General features: G+C 46.5%; 1 protein-coding gene across 31 annotated transcripts in view; it reads left to right on the top strand.

The window, feature by feature from the left end:
• Kiaa1217 (KIAA1217 ortholog) overlaps positions 1–19,249 on the top strand; it is a 796,433-nt gene that overhangs the window by 742,006 nt on the left and 35,178 nt on the right. For 20 of the 31 annotated variants that reach the window (XM_076572611.1, XM_076572599.1, XM_076572595.1 and 17 more), the window contains 3 exons: positions 10,924–11,028; positions 11,542–11,591; positions 17,948–18,117. In XM_076572611.1, the coding sequence (XP_076428726.1) occupies positions 10,924–11,028; positions 11,542–11,591; positions 17,948–18,117 (325 nt within the window). The remainder of the gene's footprint in view (positions 1–10,923; positions 11,029–11,541; positions 11,592–17,947; positions 18,118–19,249) is intronic. The other 11 variants (XM_076572610.1, XM_015997455.3, XM_015997449.3 and 8 more) reach the window with 1 other exon arrangement.

The following is a 19,249-nucleotide window of genomic DNA, read 5'->3' as shown; positions in this document are numbered from 1 at the left end:
AAACTTTGAAGGCAATCATAAAACATTCAGAGCTTAATATATGCATCTAAGCTGGGCTCTGGTGAAGTGCAGCAGCCCTCTGGCTCTGAAAGGTACTCTGTACCCATCTGGGAAGAACACCTGCCCTAGGGTTTGGGGTTTGTTTTGGCTTTGGGGATACTTGGGAGATGTTTTCCTGTCTTCTTGAGAGTGACAGAGTCTCCTGTTAAAGTAGGGGATGGGAGGGAGGGCCATGTCCAGCCCAGCTCCTCTCTGAGCTCCACGGGGTAGATCTTTCCAGTGCTTCAGCATCCAGCTGGGAAGTTAGGACACGTTTTTCCTTGAAAACAATGTGGAGCAGTAGGGCTAATAACACGCTTCAGGGTAAAGAAGCTTCTGTGGGCCAGCTGGAAATCCAAGCGCCACTTATTCCAAGTCCTAAACAATGGAAGTACAAGCAAACTTTTCAATTACAACCCTGCCATAATTGGGGGGAATGCTTGTACATAATTAATTCCAAAGCAGTGATACAGATTGCAATTGCTAAGAATTCAGAAACAGGAGCACTTTCCTAAGCCGAACCCATCTGGGAGCTCCGTGATAATCCTCAGATGGTCTGGAATTTATGGTCTGCATATAATGAAATAAAAAGAAGGCCAACTGGTCTTTAGCCAAAACTGGCTGTATTTCTACCATTACAGTACCTATAAAATGACATCATGATAGGGTGTTTTGCCAGTCTAAGAAATCAAGTAAGTGCCAATAAGTTGAATTATGACTACATTCCCAGGAATTTAAGCTCATGGATAAGGGATATTTGGTATCCATGCAATAGACTGCTGAACTCAGGTGTCAGGTGTCTAATAACCATGTTTGTCCATCTAACTGATTTACAAAGATAGCCCTCCCCATATTTACCCCAAAGATACTCTGTACAAAATACCAGGGAATGACTGCTGTCAAGTCTGAGCTACTTTAAACAAACCAACTTCTCCCAAGGAAAAGCTGTCACCTGTCGCTAATTAGATCCAATTAAAACATGACTGTATTTCCGTTGAATATTCAAGAGGTACTGTCAATCAGAAGTCTTGAATCTGTCACAGGGAAGGAAACCAGAGTCATCCAAACAATTTAACAGTCAGATAATTCCTTCTCCTTACCAGCCAGAACCTCTCCAAAGAGTCAAGGCTTAGGGGCAGCCCCAGCCATGAAGCTGTAGAAATCAGCATGACTGCCCCCAACCTGAAAACAGGGCTCATCTAAGTAACTAAGGCTCTCATGATGCCCACACCATACCTTAGCATCTGTTGTAACTCATTGTCTCTCCAACTGATGGTCAAGTAGATGATATTTATCCTTACTTAAACTCTAGGCTTTATATTTCATGAATGATGTGATTCAAAACTACAGCTAAGTCTAAGCATTAATTCCAACTTTCCAAAAATGGTAGGTCTTAAAAAAAAAAAAAAAAAAATCAGTATTTCCCACTGTACTGTTGTGAGCCAAATCATGTCTTCCTTGTCCACGCTCAGAGTTAAAGGGAATTTGGAGAACTCTGTTCTGCAGCCTGACTTTACAGAAGATAAAAGGAGACCCAGTCCAGGGTGTGTCAAATGGAGCCAAATTCCAGTAAAACGGGGTCTCAACACCACACTGCCTTGAGACTGTCTTTTAATGGTGGTAGTAGGTCCCTACCTCCTCCATCACTCACAAGCAACCAGAATGGTGACAGTCAATAAGAACATGAGAGAGGGCAAAGAGTCATTGTTTTTGTTTTGTTCTTTCCATTTGGTTTGGTTTGGGTTTTAGAGACAGGTTTCTCTGTGTAGCCCTGGCTGTCTTGGAACTTCTTCTGTAGACCAGGCTGGCCTCAAACTGAGAGATCTGCCTGCCTCTGCCCCTGAACTGCTAGGATTAAAGGTGTGCACCACCACCACCACCACCACCACCACCACCACCACCACCACCACCCAGCCCTGAGTCATTGTATTTCATTGGAGTCCACACTAGGATTTTACAGCTAAAGGAGGTAGGACCCGGGTACAGAAAGCACTCCTGTAATCCCGGCAGCTCAGGAGGCCCAGGCAGGGAGACCAACGTAGACAATGTCATAAGATCCTGTCAAAGAAAAGATGGATCTTATTTTCACAACCACCTGAGGACCATCTCTCCATAGCTTCCGACACTGTCCGTCAGTTGAAGATAAATTATGTTCTGTAACAGAAATGAACAGCTATTTCTACCAGTTTGTACCTGTATTTAAAAAAAAAAAATGAGATACCACTCCAGAGCATGAATATTGAAGAGCACCCTCAGGGAAGAGAAAGAAAATCCAAAATTGATGATTTCATGTTGGCTTGCTCTGGGGTGTGGTAGCTCGAGCTGCTGACAGAGCCAACAGGAAATGAAACGCTTCACCCCGGGCTGTGTGTCACCACAGCAGGAAGCCATGGCCACTGTACTCTGCAGGGGATTAGCTGTGTTTCTTGATGAAACCTCCCCTTGCTGAAACTCGGTGTCTGCTGTAACATAGAGAGGTCTTACCCACTCTGGGTTCTGTGCAGTTCTAAGGAAAATAGGCGTGACCCAGCAAGTGCTCTCGTCAACAGGAACCTTCTGGGCATACAAGCATGAAGCTATGTAGTTGTGCTGGCCACCCGGATCCAAGAGACAACTGTGTCTTGTTACAGACTTGGAGCTCTTTCCAGGTCCCCACTAGTACAGCAGCCTGCACAGAAAGCAAACTGTGAAATAGATGAACCATTGGGAGTGCTTCCCGGCTGCATTTACTGTGCTGGGAAGAACCCATCCGGCTTCAGAAACGGTGCACCTTGGGAGCCCTGGCCTGGGTGTGTCTGAGCTTTGACCCATTTGCCTGACTTGACACACCCTCCTTTTTTTTTTTTTTTTTTTTTTTTTTTTTTTCCTCCTTATGTCAGGATCACTGAACCAGAATGGAGAGAATTATGAGGGCTGAATAAGTTCCTCCTAACCGAGAAACCATTCAATTCTAGGATCCTGACTCCAGCTCTATTTCAGATGTGATCTTTCCAGGCAGTGGATGAGACCAAAGGCAACCCTGTGAACAATGCCAGAGCCTTTTGGCCCTGGAACCTCTGAGTGTTGAGACTCCAGCTTTGTGTGCCCTTTCCGTCACTGTAACAAAATACCCAAGACATGTAGCTTACTAAGAGGATGGGCTCATGGATCATGGTTCAGAGATTTCAGTCCACATTTACTTGGCGCTGTCACCTTGAGCCTGTGACTCCAGTTTTATCAAGGTGGGAGTGTGTGGCAGAAGAGCCCTTTGCATTTCATGGCAGCCAGGAAGCAAGATGGGCCTAGATCATGTATCCCCATCATGGGCATACCCACTATGACCTAGCCTCCTTCCACTGGATACCATTCCTAAAGTTTCCACTCCCCCAGTCGCACCACAGGCTGTGGACGAATCCTTAAACACAGCATCTTTAGAAGACATTCAAGAGCCAAACTCAAGCAGACCTTTGGTACCCCCTAGCATGAGCTCTACTGCATGTGTGCTGGTCTCTGGGTCTGAACTTGGCAGAGACTCATCTGCTTTGAAGATGTGCATTTGTGGTTGCGCCTGCCTGGTGCTTGCTGCCACTGAAGAGCCGCCTGACTGGCTCCTCTCCAGCCTCAGGACTTCACCCAAATGCCATCAGCTGAGAGAGGCTGTTCTTGACTGTCATGTGGTTTTCTAAGCTGGCTCCTGACTCCGAGTCCATCTACTTCGGGCTGTTCTCAGCAGAGAAGCCATGGGCTCCAATTAAAATTTGAGTCCCTGAATGTCCTCACCTCAGCCACCATCACATTTACAGTCAGAGCCAAAGGCCCTAAAAGTGACCCACATCTGGGGAGAGGGCACTTTCCACCTAGACTGGGGCCAGTCTGATTTACCGTGCGGTCCTTACATAGTAACCAGTGGCTCCCTTTTGTTCCAAAAAGTTTACTCGTTTACAAGTAAATGATAGGATTTGCTCTCCCTGTGGGACCTGAAAAAGGCCACCCCCTGCATTGGTTTCTCTTGCCCTCTCTTCCTTCATGCTACTGTAGGCACAGTAAGTAGCTCCTCACCTACCCCTTAGTCCTGCCAGGCATCCAGGCATGTCCTGCCTCACCCTCACCCCACCCCACCCTCTGTGTGTGTGTGTGTGTGTGTGTAAAACCTTACTTCTGTGTCTTCCGTGCCTAGAACACTGCCTAGCACAATACATGTTGGTTGAATTTGTGGAGGAAAGACAAGTCACACCTATGTAAGTCAGAACCCAAATCTAGATCAATTCTCCGTCCGGGTTTTTGCTGGAATTGTTTTAGTTGGCTTGCGATTGCTGCCCTCGGTGTAGCACCCACATTAGAACTGTTAGTCTGTGAGCCCCACCCATTCCTTCCCACGTCTGTGTTTGGTTCGTGTGCCAGCTCTTAGGAAGGGCTGCCTTTCTAGTTGACTTCTTTCTGGTCATCCAGGAGCTCTTTGTGGACAGTGCCAAGGACAGAAGCACACCACAGAAGCCTAGTTTGGGTGTGACTCCCTGTGTCACCCTTCAGGCCATCTGAAGCCTGAGACCAAGAGAAGAACACTCCTGTGCCATGATTCCCCATTTCCTGTCATGGTGCCTCCACCCAAAGTCATTGCCAAGGTGAACTTGAAGTTGATAATCAGCCTCTTCCATGGCCTTGAGGAAAACAAACGGTATCGGTTTCTAGTCTGTGAAGGACTAAGAACTAGAGAGAACGCCGCCAACTTGGGCATTTCCTCCTCGTGTTGCACTGTAGACTTTCATTCCCTCTGAGTCTCAGAATTTGTATAAACAGCCTTTTACCCTCTTCCATAAACGGGGCTCCAGTCTTGCTTTCAAGCCAGACTTCTCCGCATAAGTCTGTATTTTTGTGCATCATAATGTAAGGTGCAGGGCTCGGGTGCAGCTTGGTGGTAGAGCACCTTTGCAGGCCCTGGCTTCCATCCTGGGTATTGTAACAGCAACAATAGCAAGATGTCAAATGCAGTGCATCTTAGGTAACCGCCTTTGGCTTAGCCACTGCGTTTTATCTGGCTTGGGAAAACATGACTGCCTGGTGAGATGATGCCTCGCCCTATCTCCTTGAAACCAACAGAAAATGACACTGTAAGATGTCGTTGTAAGACTGTTAAAGATATAAAGTGACATTGTAAGATTGTGTCACGGGGCCCATTTCTTCTCGTTTGTTGCCCTCCTCAGACAGTCGGGAAGCAAAACCAGCCTAGCATGGGGTCCAGAAGACTGACAAAGAGTCTAGAAGCAGGGGAGTCTTGACAAGGTGGAGGGGATGGGTGCTATAGTACTTACTTGAGGCACTCTTACAGTTTGCATCTGAAAAGCTCCCCAAGGACAATTGTTGAGGAATTGATCTGTAGCGTTGTTGGAAGTGATGGAACCTGAAGAAGTTGGGCCCAAAGATAGAAGTTGGGTTATTCAGGGCATACCATACCTTGAAGGGGCTATCAGGATCCTTACCCCATCCCTTCCTCTCCACCTAGCCCTGACCTCATCGTCCTCGCCATCATGCCACTGCAGAGGGCTCCTCCAGCACATGTGTCCCATCATGGGATATTGGACCACCACAGGCCATAGCAACAGGGCCAGTGGATTCAGTCTGAACTTCAGAAGACATAAGGAACAAACAAAAAAACAAAAACAAAAACAAAAAACCCCAGGGACCGTCCAGACAGTGATGATGGCGGACAACAAGGGAAAAAGGCCAAGATACAGAGAAGGGGCTAGTCTGTATGAACGAGGGAACTGAAGAGAATGAAAGACCAATTTGCTTAAAGACGATTTTGGAGTTTCAGGTCTAGACTGTAAAAAACATTCTCAGTTGGAAGCTGAAGTCAGAATGTTAACAGGAAATGTGGTTAAGGATCTATAATTTCAGGCTTCTACACGGGTTGTCGGTATGGATCTTAAAGCTACAAAAGATGGCAGATTGGAATAAGGCTATGATTTTAATATGAGGCTCCACCCTCCCATCTGTTTGAACACTTGGTCCCCAGCTGGTGGCGCTGTTTGGGGGAAGCTATGAACCATTAGGAAACAAGACCAGGCTGGAGGATATGAGTTGCCGAGAGATGAAGGCTTGCTGGCCTCCTGTCTGTCCCACTCTGTCTATCAAGAGGTATGGAGTCCAGAGATGTGTTCTGGCCACCATGAGTTCTGTGGGTCTTTCTCCCACCATGGACTGTACTTTCTCAAACCATGAAACGTAATAAATCATCTCTCTTTGAAATTGCTTCTTGTCAGGGATTTAGTCACAGCAATGACTAACACAGGTATGTGACAGAAAACTATAAACTAACACAAGTATGTGACAGAAAAGGCAGCTTCCTGTGCCGGGATACCCACATACCAGTCAAGGGTGCCTGACTTTGGAAGACAACTTAAGACAAGTAATTCTTTTTGTTTTTCTTTTTTTTTCTTTTTGTCATCTATTTTTTTAATTGAAAATAGTTTTTTCCATAAACTATATTCCAATTATGGTTGCCCCTCCCGTAACGCCTCCCAGGTCCTCCCAAATAATTTTACAGTGAGAAGCAGGGGACACATTGAGATGGCTGGAGCCACAGTAGGGAAGGACAAAGCATGCCTGGTCTTCCTGCTCAATCCAGAAGCAGAGGGCAGATGGATAACAGACTCCAACTGCCAACTCCATCCATATCCCCTCAGCAAGTCCAGATGCCTCAATGAGAAGTTAAGATTCTACGGAGAGTTGGGAATCATGGTGTCTTGGTTACTTAGCTTGCCTCCAATAGGATGACTTAGGCCAGAAATGGAAAGCTCCTTGATTAGTTCCCCAATGATAGAAGGAGGAGCAACAACAGATAAGATTATAAAAGATTATAATCAGAAGTGAATCACTTAGAACTCTTAGTACTAGGCATCACTTAATACTCTTAGAATAGTGGTCTCGGTTCCTGTAGTTGTTCCTTACTGCCGTGTGCAGCTATTTTTAATGATGGGGAACTGGCTAAGGAGGGCTGAATTTCTAATGGCCACTAGCTTGCCAGACTGGTTTCAGCTAGCTCCTCCGTATCTTTCTTGTATCTTTGAAAACATATTCTTTGGGGGCTGGAGAGAGAGCTCAGGTCATCTGCCACACAAACATGCAGACCTGAGTTCAGATCCCCAGCACACAAATAAGAACAGGTAGCATGCCTCTGTAATCCCATCACTGGGGATGTGGAGACAGGTGTGTCCTTGAAGCTCATTAGCCATCAGCCTAACTGAATGAATGAGCTCCTAGGTCATTGAGAGACTCAAAAAATAAGGTGGAGAGAGACTTTAGAAGATACTCAGAGCATCAACTTCTGGCTTCCATATACATGCACACGAATATGTACATGCACAGGCCCATGCATGCTTGCACATACCCTTTGGGATTCACCATAAAGAACTCTGGTCTTCACCTGGTATGGTACTATCTTGATTCCTAATTGGTATTAATTTTCTTAACTATACAAAGATAAGAAACTAATCCAGGCTCAAAGAGACCTCCTTCAGAACAAAGGCATGTCCATAATCAAAAGAGGTTAAAGGTGAAACTTGAATCAAAAATCACAGAAATGAACTCGTTGACTAAAACTATTTCCTCAACCATAAAAGGTTTTCTTCCCTCTGCTCCAAAGGCAGTGAGGGCCACCCTCTAGCAATAAGGCGTCTCTTCACCTGCACACACAGACCCAGGGCAGGGAGGCATGCCGGCAAAATCAGCGACTGATTGATGCTGGGAATAGCACTTTCCCTGAATTTGCCTTGTATTTTTAATTCATGTTGTATTTGGGCCCCAAGAAAGATTTGTGAGGCCAAGCTGATGTACAGCACTAAATGACTAGTTAACCGTCCCTACTAATCACATAAATATGGTTTATGGAATGGTATAAAATGGTTTATGAAATCATTTTTGAGCCATCTCTTCGACAGTAATTATACCAGCCCATAATACCTTAAACCAAGTGAAATTGGCAAGAATTAGCCTAAGCATCCTTAATATTCTGATGGTTATCACAAGGACTGCCAGTGCAGCCAAATGACAGGGTTGTGTTTAATTTCTCTCCTTCCACTGCATTTCTCTTATTTTTTTCCTCTGTTCACATTAAACATACTTCATAACATTTCATCACGGGAGAAGGCTGCATAAGTTTCCAGTTGCTGTAATTTAGTTAAGCCATAAAATTGTTTCCAGATTACCAACCATGAAATGGAAAGACAATCTTATTTATGAATTTATAAATCAGATAATCTCCCTCAAATGAATCCTGAAACCAGAAACACTTTGATGCTTAAATATGAAGGGAAAAGTTTTCTCATTACCATGTGTCAAAAGAATTGTATTTTCATGAAGTGGTTTGGGCTAAGACATTGGCGCATACTCTTGTGGTCAGTGTGCTGTCCATCTCTGTGCTGTTCATCACTGGCTCCACCATGCCGGAGTGGGAGAGAACTGTGGCCCCTGTGTGCTTGGTTCAAGTGTCTATAAACTATAGGGAGGACATCCAAGAGCTACTGGCCGCATCTGACTGGTGTCTTCTCCCTGGTGGCCCTGTTGATGCCATAGCCTGGAAGAGGCCACCCAGGGAGTATTCATGTCCTAACTCATAGTTACGAAGTGCAGAACCAAGCATGTAGATACCTGGATCACATGTAGGGATTTTGCTCCAAGCATCTAAACTGTCATCCCAGGCTGCTCTACCAGTGCTGGTTTGAGCCCTGAAGAATCGGGCAGTGGAGTGCAAATGAAGAATTGTCGTTTGCTATCTGCATCCCAAAACCACTAGGGAGGGGAAGGGCAGTGGAGAAGCCTATCTCCCCTGATCCAAAGAAAATTCTAGGAAGCCCTATGGGCCCTCATGGGTCCAACCCTGCCTCTGCTGTGATGCTCTGTAATACTGTCCTCAGTGATGATCCAGTTAAAGATGGTCCTATGTCCAGGGTGTTTTATTTGTCTTTTTAATGCTGCTGCCACCCCCTCTTGTAAGACAGGGTAATGAATACTTTGACCAACAAGAAACCTGCTAGAACATTGATTTAGCCCTGATCTGTATTGCCTCCATAGCCAGTGTTACAGTGCCAGTGGATCTGCACTGCCTCCATAGCCAGTGTGACAGTGACAGTGGATCTGCACTGCCTCCATGTCCAGTGTGACAGTGCCAGTGGATCTGCACTGCCTCCATAGCCAGTGTGACAGTGCCAAGATTTCTTCTTGTCATTTCCTCTAAGTAGATTCTTGGTTATTCCTTGTAGCTGTGCACCTGCCTGCACATTGCATTTCTCTCCATCTTCTGTGCAGTGAATGATAGGGCTAAACAACTTTCACTCTGTACTGGCATTTTCTCCCAAAGAAGTAGTTTCCCAGGTGTTTGTGTCCACCTGTGTCTCCTACATGGCAGACATGGGGCCAATCACTACCCTTATCACTTCTGAGATGACACGATGACTTACCAATAAGCACGGGCTTTCTGGCAAGTTTTTACTTACCTGATTTCATTATTAGAAATTTTTACTAACTCTGTTTCTTAACCTGTGGATACTTTTATGGTAAAGAGGAAGCCAAGCACACAAGGGTGCCTGCCTGAAAATGCTTCAGTTCAGAGATTGACATCCACTGCTGTGCCTGGGCATATGAGCAGTCGGTCTGTGGAGATAGATGTGTGTCCACACTTGGCATTTGAGATGACCTCTCCCCCAGTAGAACAGAGATCACACTGTTCAGACGTATATCCCTGGGTGGGGCTGCTTGCCTTTTGCACCGTGAACTACTCACACGCCATGACATACATACAAGAAACCTCTTGGTCATAGCTGCCCTGCCAGTTTAAAGGGAAGACAGCACGTAGACTCAACAAGTCAGAAGCTGGTGATTGCAAAGTTAAACTTCGTGACTGATAAGGCATTAAAGGTTTTAGCCCAAAGGCAAGACTCAAGGCCTCAAAGCTCCAGGTTGCTCCTGATTACCACAAAGTTCAGAACACAGATGTCCTGCCTTTCCATGAGCCCAGCCTCACCAGTTCTGTTTCTGTGGTGAAAGGATGGATTGCTACTCTGTCCTCACAGAGTATCAGATAAAATGTTGGTTTACACTGGAGAGCCACAGTGTGTGTATGAGTGTGCTGTTTGTAGAATAGGAATCACCATCACATGGTCTAAGATGTAGAGAGGCAAGTCTGTTTCAAATACCTGACTGTAGTATCACAGAGCCCTGAAGAGAAAGGTACAGTACCTGTCCATAGGCAGTAACTAGGGGGATTTTTATTAGTGTGTTCATGATTGAGTTGTTGGGTATATTTTTCTTTCTTGATCCTGTAAAATCCTCCAGGCTAAGGCCTCTGCACCATTAAACTGAGCATCATCTACTTCCAAACTCATATTGATTTCAATTGCATTCTCCATGGTGTTGACAAGAGACACTTGTTTGTCTGCCCTTGGGCTATGAAACAAGCATAACTACACACACAACAAATATCTCCATCATTCACACCAAAATCAGCCTGCAGCTTCCCAGCTGCGAAGAGCAGCCTCTGGGCATGTATGAATGCAGGGCCTGGCCCGGAGTATAACCAGTCCCACTGGGGTCTCTTCTGATGCAATGTAAACAACAAAATAGGGCATGAAGACTGAAAAGCACATGCTGTGTGAACATCGGAGGAAGATGCTGTTTCCTGGGCGGCCTCTTCTGGCCTACGCATTGTCTTCTTTGTGAGGTCACAGCCTCCTCTCTCCACTCTTACCAGTGAATCTTGGCCTCAGCCAAGGATCTTCAGTTCTCCAGGTTTGGGTAGACTTTGGCAGCCTGTGGGGTGGTACCTTTTATAGCCCTCAGGTGGATCATTCACCTAGAAGAACCCGTCTGAAAGTCAACAGAGCTTTAACAAATAATTCTCTTGTTTTGCAGAGAGAGGATGCAAGCCATGGAGAAGCAGATTGCCAGTCTCACTGGCCTTGTTCAGTCTGCGCTTTTTAAAGGGCCCATTACAAGTAGTAGCAAAGAGGCGTCTAGGTAAAAAAAAAAAAAGCAAGCCATGCAGGAAAAAAAAAAAAATCAACCTGCTTCTCCTTAATCATTGCAGCCATTCATTCACTGGAATTCGTTTCTTCGTGATCATTATAGGGCTGACATGTTTACATCTTTATAATCATGGTGTGGGGGTTGTTCTTTTGGTTTTGTTTTTCTTCTGGTCATTCTTGGACAAAGGTAACACTTTGGCCCAAGAAGGGACACCGGGCTTCCCAGTGCATGTGGCTTCATGGACCACTTGCTCCACAGTGCCTGTTCCTACCATCCACGTGTGTCCACATCCGCCACCATCTGAACAGTCACCGCGTGCCCAGCTGCATCTGCCTGAATCAGCACACACGTGGGAAGCCTTTCCCGTCCCGGGCAGTCATGGAGCTGATGGCAAACACCTCCATTGCTTAATCCATCACTGCTAATTCTTAAGAATAGAAGGGTCAAGGAAAGACAGTGGCACTTGGAAAACTATAGATTGGACTCTCCTTTTCTTTCTTTCAGTGAGAAAATGATGAAAGCCACAGCCAACAGGAACCAAACAGATGGTGCAGGTGAGTGTTCCCAGGAGCTCTGGAGGGCCGTGAGTTTCAGTCAGCTCCGGCTGGCTTCACAGGTACTCAGTGTTTCTCCAAGTCACCTGGTATGATTCCGAGATATCCTCAACAACTCCATTGCTAATGCAATGCAGAAATTATTACCTTCGTGGTTCGTTCACTCACTCATATGACCTTACTTCTATTCCAGGCACTGGTGTGCAGAGTGGATATGGTAAATATAAACCACGGTGCTACCTGCCTAGAACTTTAAATCCACAGAAAAGTTGGAAGTAGATGTAGGTTGAGTATCAAGAATTGTGGGATAAAACCTTACCCAGCAGGGCTTGCCTGTGTTGAAAGCATCCCCTGGAAAGGTGATGGAGGAGTACAAAGAACTCAGGGAAGGGAAAGAGGAGAGGATCCTTCCAGGTGGAGGCAACTTGGAGGGCGGTCCTTAACTGTAAAGTGAGGCCATTGGGAGATTGTACTCTGAGGAAGAACATTAGCCTGGGTGTAACAGGCGAATGGACAAGAGTGAATGGGAAGAAGTAACCACTTACCTAAGTCTAGATAGGGAAAGAGAGTGAATGAACGTGCTTTAGGGCTTTCCTTTTAAATGTTAATGGTCCCCTGAAGGAGGACTGACTCTGTCACCAGCATAACTTCCTGGTATCACCACATCTGTGTGGTGACAGCCTGATCCTGGGGTCCCCAGGCAGGTCTCCCTCCAGAAGATGCTATCTTCCTGCCCGCTGGGTTAGAAACAGATCATGGTAGGAGCATGCTCACAGGCTGAGGCTGGACAGAAGCAAACAGCCAGGGGTTGTGTGAAACCCCTCATTTGGGGGAAACCACATCTTCTAGTCATGCAGCACATGAATGTGGATAGGATTAGGAACGTAGGTCTAGCATCCCCACCCCTCCCCCTGGCTCCCCTTGGGCTGAGCAAAGCCCGGCACTCAGTTCTAAAGAGATACTTCTCCAGCATCCAACTAAAAAAATCAGTCAATGGCCTGGGCTGAACCCAGACAGTTATTTCATGGAAATCACTGAACTTAACTTCAGAGCAATTGCCAGTTTGCTCTGGGGATATGTGTTCACTCATTTTCTTATTTATTGTGAACTTAAGGGAATAAAATGAAACTGCTAACACCAAAGCCTTCAGTGCCTCCGGAATCCATTCTGGAAATGATGAGTGTCCTGTACATCATTCTGCTCAAGATGTACATGCTGGTTTGTAGCCTCCGATGCTCTCTCGATTTCTATAGAGTAATAAATAATAAGGAAACATTTAGGGAATGATTCCTATGTGTCTGGCACTGTTTGTGCGTTAACCCATTAATGTCTATCCCCAAGGGGTAGGTATCATTTTTATTTCCTTGTTCCACATAAGTAAGTGGAGCATACATTCCCACACATGTGACATACAGTCCACAAACCTCCTATTTGATCGCATTCTTTCACGTTAGGACACACAAGTCCCTTGAAAGATGCACAGGTTGTTTGATTTCTTCAGTCTGAAATTTTTGTAAATGTCTCTCTTGAGCAAGGCAGAAGAGACAAGTGTAGTTTCTTGGGCCATATTTCCAAGTGTGATCAGGAATTGTAGGGGACAGACAGTGGTAGGGGTCACGTGTTTTTTGAAAAGCATTGGCAATGACATTGGTAGTGTGAGTGATTTTAACTCAGGCCAGTTTGGTCTTTCTCTTGCTAATGAATGTATCAAGGCTAGATACTGCCCACAGGGGGTTAGTTGCCATAGCAGCCAGTACAGTGCACAAAATAGAGTAATTCTTTCATAATCCTAGAAAGTAAACTGTAAGAAAGTGGTGTTATCCCTGAGTATAGACAAATAACAGGCTTATATAGAAGCCAACGTACTCATTTGGCCAAAGGTCAACACAAATGAAGTCCAGACTTCCTGGTTACATTAGAAAGGTGTAATTTACTGTAGACATGAGGGAGCAGAGGACATCTCCCATTTCTGAGGCCTACCATGTGTGTTACATTGTCTCGTCTCAGTCAGCACACCTAACCCTGTGGAGAAAACGTTGCCATCTGTATCTTATGGTGAGAAACAGACTCACAGTGAGTTAAGATGTGCAGAGTCTCCCAGCTAATGACAGTCGGTCTTCCTACATCTCACACCAGTACTAGCTCTGCCACAACAAGGTACATTAAGCTCACATCACATGCATTCTTGTTAAAATTCATATTAAGATCTAACTTACCAAGGGCCAGTGAGATGTCTCAATGGGTAAAGGCACTTGTGCAAGCCTGGCAACCTCAATCTGCAGGACCCACAGAAGGTAGAAGGGGAGAACGGATTCCAGAGTTGTACTCTGACCTGTAACAGTGTGCACACGTACACGTGTCCTCATGAACACACACACACACACACACACACACACACACACACACACACACGGAGGAGGAGGATTATAATAATTATAATTTTAAAATTCTGGGGACAAACTGTACGTTGTCTCTTCTTGCTAGACTTGGCAAGAAACTGAATGTGACTCCCCATCTGTGGGTGTGGCAGACCACCTCCAGGTCTTGTGACTCCAGTGTGAGTGGGGACCCACTTGGAGTCCTCAGCAACTAGATCTTCTCCATCCTGAGTATATATTTCAGGGCCCTTGCTATAGATTCTTGCTGGCTGTTGGTCACCCCCCAATGCTCTGTACGTGCTGAGACTCTGGATGGAGATGGGAAAGATGGTCCTTTCTACCATTCTGCTCAGAATTCAGCCAAGGGCAGTACGTTTCACTATTGGTGAAATTATTAAGGCCACTCCACGTAGTTAAAAGGAAGATTTATTTAGTGGGTGACTTACAAATGAAGGGATAGGTAGGTTGCGGGGGTCTGGGGAAGGAACACCGCAATCCAGCGGTGTTCTCTGGAGCAATGCTCGGTCTACCTCCACCGTCCAGGGTCCAGGCACAGAGAGAGCGCTCGCCCATCCAGGTCTCGGGTCTCCAGACGCCTCCCTTGGCCCTGCCTCGTAGGCATGACAGTTGTCAGAGTCTCAATGCGGGTTGGAACTTCCAGATCCAAGCTGGAATGGCTACCCACTACATCTCCCCCTTTTTGTCCACCCTCCAGCAACATTTCACTCTTCACCAGACATTGGGCTAAGCAGTTAAAGGTGGTAACTTCCTTAGCTTGCAGGGTAGCACCAGTACCCATCTAAGCAAATACAAAAAGAATATGGTTAAGCTCTTGCTTGCCCAAGATCATACATGGCAAAGTGGACAGGTTCTGGCCTAAATATTGAAATGGATAAGAGTGGCCTTGGCTAAAATCAAATGGCTAGAGACAGGAGGCAGTTTGCGGGGAGGTGAGAAGAGATAGTGAATTGGATCTGCTTGGAGGAGAGGCTGAGAGTTACTTGAGGCCATTGGTATGTGGCATCTGGGGAGGGTGGTGTGGGGAGCTGGGCAGGTAGCAGAAGAGGATGGAATTGCCCCTGACGCTGTGGCCAGTGAGAAGAGCAGGCAGTGGGGTGTCAAAGGCTGATGGAGGGAGTGTTTGGAGAAGAGACAGACTGATGAAGCTGGAGCATCAGAGAGAAAAGTCAAGGGAGAGACATTTCTGTGTGACAGGAAAGGAGAGAAGTGACTGGCAGGCCAATGGCATGCTAGTTGAAGTCACTCTCCCTGGAGAGTGGCCATAGCTGGCCCCTTGATGAGCAGCCATGTCAGGGAATTGGTGGAACTAAAGACCATGTGCAATAGAACCAGATGTTACTGAAAAAGATGGATTCTTAAATACTAGAGACTCCAGAAAGAAGCTGGTTTTTGAAAATGTTTTTGAAGCCTGATGTCCGCAGTCAGCTATAACAAAAACATGCAGACTGGAGCCTGTGTTCTGTAAGAGTTGGCCCAGCGGGTAAAGGTGCTTCCTGTGCAGACCTGGAAACCCAAGATTGACCCCAGAACCCACTCAAAGTTGGAAGGTGGGAATCGACATGTACACACACACACACACACACGCACACGCACACGCGCGCGCACACACACACACACACACACACACACACACATACACACACACAAATAAATAGGATTGGTGAGGTAAGCTGGTACCCTCAGAGCATACAAGGATCACAAGGTATATAGGAGGAATGGGCCTTCATTTGGCTGAGGAACTGCCAGGACAGACTGACGTTCACAGCGTCATTTTAACAGAGAGAAACCATGGCGGTTCCATTTACTATTCAGGTGATGTACGTGTAATCCAGGAGTATTCGCATGCCTGTACATGTGTATCTTTGCCTACAGACAAGGCATAAGCTGTCTGATTCAACAACAAGTGACAACTTGGAACTGATAGCTATACCCTGTCAGAATACCTGACCTTGGAAGACACTAAGTTAATTATGACACGCTACTGCTGTAGCCAGAGATGTCACTGGATGTTCTCTTCCTTTGTACCTCACAGTGGAAAACAGTCTTTTCAACAGCTGCACACACACATGGCAAATATTGACTTTCCTGAGGGTGACTTTGATCTGTGTGTAAGGGACAGGGACACGTATAAGTTTTCCAAGTCCTGACTGGTGACGGTGTGAATAACTGCTAAGGCTCATAGAATAACCCAAAGTGGTGTGTGTGTGTATGTGTGTGTGTGTGTGTGTGTGTGTGTGTGTGTGTGTGTGTGTGTGTGTGTGTGTGATGGGTGGTACAGATTCAGCATTTACTCTAGGGGCCTGTCCATAAGAAAAGCCAGAAGTGCTGTGTGTGTGTGTGTGTGTGTGTGTGTGTGTGTGTGTGTGTGTGTGTCAGAGAGAGAGAGAGAGAGAGAGAGAGAGAGAGAGAGAGAGAGAGAGAGAGAGATTGATTCAGCATTTATTCTGGAGCCTGTTCCATATCTTTGCACTCTCTTTAAAAGCCCGAACCAGCCGGGTGCTGGTGGTGGCGGCGGCGGCGGCGGCGGCGGCGGCGGCGGCGCACGCCTTTAATCCCAGCACTCGGAAGGCAGAGGCAGACAGATCTCTGTGAGTTCGAGGCCAGCCTGGTCTACAGAGCGAGATCCAGGAAAGGCGCAAAGCTACACAGAGAAACCCTGTCTCGAAAAACCAAAAGAAAAAAGAAAAAAAAAAGTCCGAACCATCTAGTAAAGGTTCTTTAAACCTTGCTGGCTCTGTAAGTCATACTTCGGCTCAGGACCCTCCCCAGTGGGCTCGCAAAATGTACAAATCTTACGTAAGCTGAACCAAAGACAGAGACTGTGGTAGCTGGAGAAGACCTGAGGAGCTTTCCCTCTGTATCAGCCCCTTTAGTGCAGGGAGCAGAGCCCGGGCCTGAGTAATCCACCACGAGCTGTGCCCCATCCTAGACATTTCTTTCCGTTGCCTTTCGGGTTTGATTCCTTTCCTGAAGAATTATTAAGTAAAGTCGTGTTTTCTTACTAAGGGTGACAATGCACAGAAATCTTCCTTCTTTCGGATTTAGAAACCTGTGAGGACTTAGCAAAGGGTACCCTCTTTTGATTGGTTTCCCGTCTCCAGCATGCCCCATGTCCACCTGCCAGCAGGGGACAGTCACACAGCATGCTCTGTGAAGGCCCAGAAATTAAATCCTCCCCTACTTCAGAATGACAGATATATATATATATATATATATATATATATATATATATATATATATATATATATATTCTGTTATATATAACATATGTATGTTTTGTATATATAACAGATTTTTAAAAAATCTAAAATTTGCCGGGCGTGGTGGCGCACGCCTTTAATCCCAGCACTTGGGAGGCAGAGCCAGGCGGATCTCTGTGAGTTCGAGGCCAGCCTGGGCTACCAAGTGAGCTCCAGGAAAGGCACAAAGCTACACAGAGAAACCCTGTCTCGAAAAAACCAAAAAAAAAAAAAAAAATCTAAAATTTAGCAATAAGATTATTGGAATAGCAGCAGCCAGAAATGCTGTTAATATTTGTTCTAGATGCTTTTCAACTTTTGTCTGTGAAACCTTGTGTAATTAAAGAAAAAGAAAAAGGAAGGTGGGGAAATCACGGCACAGGGGGATGGAGAGAGAGGAGGGAGGGACCGAGGGGCGGAGGAGGGGACATGGATGGAAACAGAGGGGCTGGCAGCAGCATAGACACTTAGCCTCCCTGACATGACATCATGCTTACAGTACCGCTCTGCCATCTCACGACAGTGAAGCTTCTAGAACATGATGGTCACACACTGCAACTCTTAGCATCCTGTGACCTATTGTTTTCCTGATGTTCATAATTAACTTTTTAGTCATCTGTGTGGAGATAGGCCTCACCGCTCAGGTGCTGTCTCCATTCTAAGGCCTCTGCTGTTTTTCGTTTTTTTTAATTTTGTTATTTTTTTTTCTCCCTCACAGGAACGGTCCATGTTTCTGCTGGGAAGAGTCTGGGCACTTTGGAATCCCCACTGCCCCCCAGCCAACCCCTGCCTGCCGGCGCGACCTCATCCATCCACATGAGCCTGCTTGACATGAGGCGGAACGTGGCGGAACTCAGGCTCCAGCTCCAGCAAATGAGGCAGCTCCAGGTACTTCTCACAGATGTGTCCCCTGTCTCAGTGGCTCTTGATCTGGTTTCTCTCTCCCCCGTAGCCCCAGCCCGGGGCCCCTTGACCTACTCTCCCCGGGAGCTAACTGAAGGTCCTGCACGTGTAATCATAACGGCACAGCTTCCTTGTTTCCCTGGAAGCCTGGTCTAGAACCTTCCCCTGTAATTATAGCCAGTGTATGACGACTGCCTTTGACAGTAAGTGCTTTACATGAGAGAAGGAACCTTCCAGCACCTGCTTTTGTGGAAGAGGGCTGAAAAGAGAGCTGCCCCGTGGAGCATGCTGCCAGCCAAGGCTGCCGGCTCTCAGCGCGGTGGAAGCCCCTCCCTCCTCCTCCTCGGGGAAACAGTTCCCCCCCCCTCCTCCAGAACTATGAGTTTAGCGGAGAAGATGAATTAATAAGGGTGGGGGGAAAAAGCTACTGTGGATGATGTGTTGAGAACAGAACATGTGCATTTTATCGGGGTGGTATGTCCCAGGTTTCCTTTGTCGTTTTTCGTCACCGAGCAGTAGATGAGCTGTAAGGGATCGAGGGGAAGGCACCTACAGCTTTGCACCCTAGATCTTGGTCAGCAAACACTGTCAATCTGACAAAGTGGGATATTCCATCTCCTGGCTTGAGCCCTAAGGAGTTGGTAGGCTCAACACAGCATGAGGTCACCTGTGTGCCTCTGGCACAGCCTCGCCCTCCCTGCCTTTGACAAGGACTTGGACACGGAGGGCATAGTTCTAGCTTGGGCTTTATGGAGACATCTCTTTGGCCTCCTTTGAGAAGCTCATAATCCAAATATTGTTAAAAGTCGAACACACCCAGGAGCTGGGACAGCCACATGGGCGGGGCTCCTCTGTAGCCTGTGGAAGCAACGCCCAAGTGGTGAGGTAGAGGCAGGAAAGGACTTGGAACCACAGTAACTTCTGCACCCCAGTGCCATAAACCCAACATGTTTCCCCACCTAATTAAAGCTAAGAATATGCTTTCCCGCCACCAGTGTCTAACAGTGGGAAAGGGGGAGGGGCAGCCAGAGCCGGGCGTGGAGTCATACATAACTCAGGTCTCTCTAATCCTAGCACTGGGAGGCAGGAAGTTCATGAGTTTGAGGCCAGCCTACTG

This window comes from Peromyscus maniculatus, chromosome 5, assembly GCF_049852395.1.
Source record: "Peromyscus maniculatus bairdii isolate BWxNUB_F1_BW_parent chromosome 5, HU_Pman_BW_mat_3.1, whole genome shotgun sequence".
In the NCBI taxonomy this organism is placed as follows: domain Eukaryota; kingdom Metazoa; phylum Chordata; class Mammalia; order Rodentia; family Cricetidae; genus Peromyscus; species Peromyscus maniculatus.
Note: the sequence above shows the minus strand (reverse complement) of the source record. Positions and strands in the feature narration are given on the sequence as shown.